General features: G+C 49.5%; 1 protein-coding gene across 1 annotated transcript; it reads left to right on the top strand.

Moving 5' to 3' along the window:
* Nucleotides 1-2,969: 2,969 nt before the first annotated feature.
* LOC130842096 (39S ribosomal protein L40, mitochondrial-like) lies at nucleotides 2,970-5,014 on the top strand. The gene has a single exon (XM_057718755.1). The coding sequence runs from the start codon at nucleotides 3,040-3,042 to the stop codon at nucleotides 3,658-3,660; it is 621 nt and encodes a 206-aa protein (XP_057574738.1). The 5' UTR covers nucleotides 2,970-3,039; the 3' UTR covers nucleotides 3,661-5,014.
* The last annotated feature ends 1,598 nt before the right edge of the window (nucleotides 5,015-6,612 follow it).

The following is a 6,612-nucleotide window of genomic DNA, read 5'->3' as shown; positions in this document are numbered from 1 at the left end:
GATATAGATATATAGATATAGATATAGATATATATATATATAGTCTTTTTCAGATTCTTTTCCTTTATAGGTTAATAGGTTATTACAAAATATCAAGTATAGTTCTCTGTGCTATACAGCAGGTCCTTGTTGTTTCTCTATTTTATATATGGTAGTGTGTATATGTTAATCCCATTCCTAATTTATCCCTTCTGGAGTTGATATTAAACCTTGATCCTGATGTCAGACCAGATACCCAATAGCGAATGTGATTTTCAGTACACTACTTAACCTCTCTAACCTGCAATTTTCTCATTTGTAAAGTAGGACAACAGCAGCACCTACCTGGTAGGCTTGCTATGAGACTGACAGACGATAGTGCATGGAACACACTGAGCTGCGTGCCCTGTGAAGATGTATTTTAATCATTCACTGCAAGTGAGATCTTATGATTATAAAGTTAGCAGTACCAGTCATATATACTATTATTGATTGAATCAACTAATGATTAATAATTACAATTAATAACATCATGGATCTTCTTATACTTTATTAGACATTATTATTATGAGATTATTATTATATGACTTTGGATTTTATGATTCTCTCTTCAGCCTCACCTCTCACAACTCCCCCCCACATCTTTTCCCCTTTTTTCATTTCGACAAACTCTCGCCACCCCCCACCGCCCCCCCTTTTTCACTCTCTCCCTGGAGAGTTTTTTTAAACGTTTTCTTTATTAAAGTATAGTTGATTTACAATATCGTGTAAGTTTCAGATGTATAGCACAGTGATTCCGTTATATATATATATATTCTTTTCCAGAATCTTTTCCATTATATGTTATTATGTAATGTTGAGTTTAGTTCACTGTGCCATACAGTAGGTCCTTGTTGGTTATCTACCCCTGGAAAGTTCTTTTCTCCCCATTCTCTGATTCCTCTAGCCCCTTTCTGTATTGCTAAGTCCCTTCCAGTATCAGCTCAGGCATCAATCCCCCTGGGAAGTCTTCCCAGACCCTCCTCCAAACCACTGTAGATGGCTCTTCTATGGGTCCCCAGAGCACCCTGTTCTTCCCTTCTCAAAGCCTCTATCACACCATATTTGTAAACATTTACTTGTCAGACTCCTAGAATTATGTCGTTAGTTTAGGGTGGAGCTCTGTGTCTCATTCACCACTATATTCCAAGGTCTTAGCACTGTTGTGCCTGTAGTAGTTGTCCAGTAAATGTTTGCTGAAAGAACAAAAGACTGGCCTGGCAGCAATCCTCCCCGACACCGCTCCCCTGCCTCCCTCCAGGGTGTCCAAGGCCCTGAGCCAAACCTCTTCAAAGCCAAAAGCTGTTAACTGAGCACAGAATCAGACGGAACCCAAGTGGGTGGGTTGACCACCTGGTCACTGCAAGAACTTTCTGTCTCTGCCCAAAAGGTATTTCTGTTCTTGGGTTCATAAACCTCTCCCTCCCTGTGGGCTTAGAGAAGGTGTGGGTGTTAGTGGTAGGGAGTGATTTAGGACAAGTTGACTCACCTCCCTGAAGTTTATTTTTTTCATCTGTAAAATGACAAATAAGGCTCACTTGACAGGGTCACCACGGAGATTCACTGAGGTAACACACAGAGGTGTTCTGTAAACTGCAAAGGACTGCATGCAGCACTTGACAACAATCAAACACAGAAAATGTGTCACTCTCTGGGTCAACTCTTTTCAAGACCTCATGTAGACAAGGGCCCTCCTGCTTATACAGCATTATCTCCAGCAATCAGGTTACAATTGATTGACATTATTGCTTTCTTTATATTTGGCAGATTCCCAGCCTGTGGCAACATGCTGGTCACCATAGAGACCTCAGAAGCAACCTTGTCTCATTGGTACCACATTTACAAACCAACTCTTAAAGTGGATTATTTTGCAGATGGCTGATCTCATCTATTCAATGTTGATTGTATTAGTTCCAATTTGAGAAGGTGACATTTTCCGACCTTGTCCCCTTAAGCACAAGCAAAAACTGTGGCTTTTTTTTTTTGAAAGTGAAAAAGTACAAAGTGTGCAGTAAGGATACGAGACAGATTGTAAGGGAACTGCAGGATATACCTCTCATTCATTCATTCATCAACCACACTGTGCCAGTTACTGGGCTGGATATTGGGGATACATTAGTGAGCAAGATTAGCCTTAAGGACCTCTCAGTCTCCTGGGAGAGACAAACAATTAAATAGACAATTATAATACAGTGTGGTAAATTTCAGGATGAGAAGAACAGGGAAATGGTGGGCCATGGGCCCCTAATCTTCCCAGAGGTTTCCCAGAGGAAGCAATATCTCAGCTGAGACTGGAAGGATGGGTGAGAGTCCGCCAGAAAAAACAGATAGGGGAGGGACATGCAGGAGAATAGAGAGAAAAAAAAATGTTCCTGGAAGAAAAAAAATTGTCCAAATAATACAAAGAGAGACAAGAATAGGGTAGGGCCGGCCGGGTGCGCGGCCGGCCGGGAAGGCGGCTCCGCTTGGGCGCGCCTGGCGCGGCCGCGAGCGAGGAGCCTGCGGGCGGGGAGCGCGCGGACGGGCGAGCGAGGCCGGGCGGGGCCGTCGGCCCGGCCGCTCCGCCCGCCCCGCCGGTGCCGAGCCGACTGGTTCGCAGGCTTCCACCGCCCCCAGCGCGCGTTTCCGGGCGCCCGCGAGCGCAGGCCACGTGCCGCGCTGGGTGCAGCCGCCGCGGCCCGGCCCCGACGTCGGCGGACGGGCCGCAGCGTTCACTGGACGCGCGGGCCGCCTCACGCGCGCCGCTTCGTGGCCCTCTCGGCCCCGCCGGGCGCGCTGCGGGTCCCGGCGCTCGCGGGGCGGCTGCGGCGGAGCGGCCGGAGGCGGCGGTGCCCGCGGGGAGGAGAGCCCCGAGCGGCGCGAGGTGCGAGGCGCCGGGAGTGGGGCGGGGCCACGTCGGGGGCGGGGCCAGAACGCCTGAGCGCGGGGCGGCGCGGCGGCCAGACCCGAGAGCGGCGCACCGCGGTCCGGGTCGCCGGGGTTGGGGGGCCTCCCGGAAGCGGCAGTCGGCGACCGAGGGGCATGGCGGCCGCGGCGCTGGGGCCGGCCTGGCGCGCTGTGCGCCCCGCGAGCCGGCTGCTGGGAGCGCTGCCCCCGCGCACGAGCGACGCGCCCCGGCGGGCCTTGCTGCTGGCCTTCTGGGCGCTCGCGCCTATGAGAGCAGAACCTCTGCGAAAGAAGAAGAAGGTGGACCCTAAGAAAGACCAAGCAGCAAAGGAGCGCTTGAAAAAGAGGATCCGACGACTGGAAAAGGCGAGCCAGGAGCTAATTCCCATTGAGGAGTTCATCGCGCCTGTCAGGTTCCTGAATAAAGCGAGGGAGCGGCCACCGGTGGAGCTCCCCTTCGAGGAGAGCGAGCGGAGAGCCCTGCTTCTGAAGAAGTGGTCGCTGTACAAGCAGCGCAAGCACGAGATGGAGAGGGGCACCACTGGGGCCCTGCTCGAGGCCCAGCGGGAAGCTCTGCAGGAGCTGAAGCTCACGGCCCCGGAACTCCATGCCGAGGCCACCAAGCGGGACCCCAGTCTGTTTCCCTTTGAGAGACGAGGGCCAGACTACACGCCGCCGATCGCCAACTACCAGCCCCCGGAAGGCAGGTACCACGACATCACCAAGGTGTACACACAGGTGGAATTCAAGAGATAGAGCTGCAGACAGCTGCCCTCAGGTGCTGCCCTCGGGCGCGCACACCGCTGGGCTCTGGCCCACTCATCACGGGATCACGCCTGCTGTGAATAAACGCATTTAACCAAGAAAAAAAAAGAATAGGGTAAATTTGAGGACCTTAAAGAAAATCATAGACTATAGGAATAGAAGAACTGTGGTGGCGGGAAGGAGAGGAAAAGGATGTATTCTACTTGGGACACGTTGAGCAGACTTCCAAGAGGAGACTCTGGGTGGCAAGTTACTATGTGGGTCTGACTCCAAGAAAGAAGTTGTAGGAAATAGAAACCGGGGAGTCAGAAGAGTCAGGAGCTAGCCTGTTGTCCCCTATTGAGAAAATAGCTTAGGGCCACATTGGGGACGGTTTGCAAGGGTAGCCCAGGCATTTGGACCTGATTCTACAGGCAGTGTGTTTGAACAAGAGGTTTTGAAGAGGGACTTCCCTGGTGGTGCAGTGGTTAAGAATTCGCCTGCCAATTCAGGGGACACGGGTTCAATCCCTGCTCCAGGAATATCCCACATGCTGCGGAGCAACTAAGCCCTTGTGCTACAACTACTGAGCCTGTGTGCTGCAACTACTGAAGCCTGCGTGCCTAGAGTCCATGCTCCACAACAAGAGAAGCCACTGCACTGAGAAGCCCAGGCACCACAACGAAGAGAAGCCCCTGCTCATCGCAACTAGAGAAAGCCCGTGCACAGCAACAAAGACCCAACACAGCCATAAATAAATAAATAAATTTTTTTTTAAAAAAAGAGAGATTTAGAAGAGGAAGTGACACAATTCAAACTGGGCTCTAGTATGTGGAGGAAAGACTCAGGTTGGAGCAGAGGAAGTTGCCTGTGGCAGAGGTGGCAAAAGGGATGGAGAAGGAGGGCACATGTGAGAGGTGCTGAGGAGGCACACACAACAGGACCAGGGCAGCCGGTTGGATCTCATAGCATGACAGGGCTGTGCTGGAGTTGTCTCATACCAGCTCACCAGAGCCAACAGTTAAATTTTCAGGAATTTTCTGAGCCACTTGTTAAAAACAGCCATTATAGGGACTTCCCTGGTGGTCCAGCAGATAAAACTCTGTGCTCCCAATGCAGGGTTTGATCGCTGGTCAGGGAACTAGATCCTACACACCGCAATGAAGATCCTGCACACAGCAACGAAGATCCTGCATGCTGTAACTAAGACCTCGCACAGTCAAATAAATAAATAAATAATTTTTAAAATAGCCATTATAAAAAATGTAAAATGGGGGATGGGCAAGATGGGGTGTGGGATTAAGAGATACAAATGACTATGTATAAAATAAATTAGCAACAAGGATATATTGTACAGCATAGGGAAATATAGCCACTATTTTATAATAACTTTAAATGGAGTATAATCTATAAAAATATTGAATCACTGTGTTGTACACCTGAAACTAATACAATATTGTAAATTAACTATAATTTAAAATTTTAAAACTGTAAAAATATATAAATACTAAAAAATTTCTAGGGGGGTTGGAGTCAAGATGGCAGAGTAGGAGGACACAGAGTTTGCGTCTCTTCACAACTAGGGCACCTACCTGGCACTGGTGGGAGACCACAGAATCGTAAGAGGATGGATGGAACCCCCGAGTGACTGGGTGGGACGTGGGAGGGGGAGGGAAGGGGGTGGAGAAGTGGAGGCAGGATGGGACCAGAACCCCCAAGGGGCGGCTGTGGGAAAAGAGGGGTTCCCATACTAGGAGGGGCCCAACCATGGTGAGAGGAGCAACGGGGATGGAGAGACCCTTCTGGAGACTGGAGGATCAAAAGGGAATGCAGCCAACGTTTCCCCTGCCCACTTGGGCCCTAGGGAGCCTGCTGAGGTCCTGGGCCTGACCTCCACTGTCCAAGGCCTCTGCTGGAGGTGCTGGGTCTAAGCCCCGCCCCCACACCCCCAACCAGGGCCTTACCTCAGCACTCCACACTCTGAGACCCCCTCCAGCCATGCTGTCTTTTCCAGCCATGTGGGTCCTGCGCCTGGGTCCTGCACCTAGGTCCTGCACCTAGGCCCTGCCCCCATCCTAAACCCCGCCCCAACCTAAGCTCCACCTCCTGCACAGCCAAGGTCTTATCTGGCCCTTTTTTCTTTTTTAAGCTCTTTATTGCATTATAATTGCTTTACACTGTTGTGTCAGTTTCTGAGGAACACCAAAGTGAATCAGCTGTATTTATACATATGTCCCCACATCCCCACCCTCCTGCAACTACCTCCCACCCTCCCTATCCTAGCCCTCTAAGTCATCACTCATCAGCGACTTTATCTCCCTATGTTATGCAGCAACTTCCCACCACCTATCTATTTTACATTTGGTAGTGTATATATGTCAGTGCTACTCTCTCACTTCATCCCAGCTTCCCCTTCACCCCCTACCCTGTGTCCTCAAGTCCATTCTTTACATCTGCATCTTTATTCTTGCCCTCTCACTGGGTTCATCAGTAAAATTTTTTAGATTCCATATATATGAGTTAGCATATGCTATTTGTTTTTCTCTTTCTGGCTTACTTCTCTCTGTATGACAGTCTCTAGGTCCATCCACCTCATTACATATAACTCGATTTCATTCCTTTTTATGGCTAATATTCCATTGTATATATGTGCCACATCTTCTTTATACATTCATCTGTTGATGGGCATTTAGGTTGCTTCCATGTCCTGGCTATTGTAAGTAGTGCTGGAATGAACATTGTGGTACTTGTTTCTGTTTGGATTATGGTTTTCTCTGGGTATATGCCCAGTAGTGGGATTGCTGGGTCATATGGTAGTTCCACTTTTAGTTTTTTAAGGAATCTCCAAACTGTTTTCTATACTGGCTGTAACAATGTGCATTCCCACCAACAGTGCAGGACGGTTCCCTTTTCCCCACACCCTCTCCAGCACTTATTGTTTCTAGATTTTTGGATAATGGCCAA

The sequence above is a fragment of the Hippopotamus amphibius genome, chromosome X, assembly GCF_030028045.1.
Source record: "Hippopotamus amphibius kiboko isolate mHipAmp2 chromosome X, mHipAmp2.hap2, whole genome shotgun sequence".
Taxonomy (NCBI): Eukaryota; Metazoa; Chordata; class Mammalia; order Artiodactyla; family Hippopotamidae; genus Hippopotamus; species Hippopotamus amphibius.
Note: the sequence above shows the minus strand (reverse complement) of the source record. Positions and strands in the feature narration are given on the sequence as shown.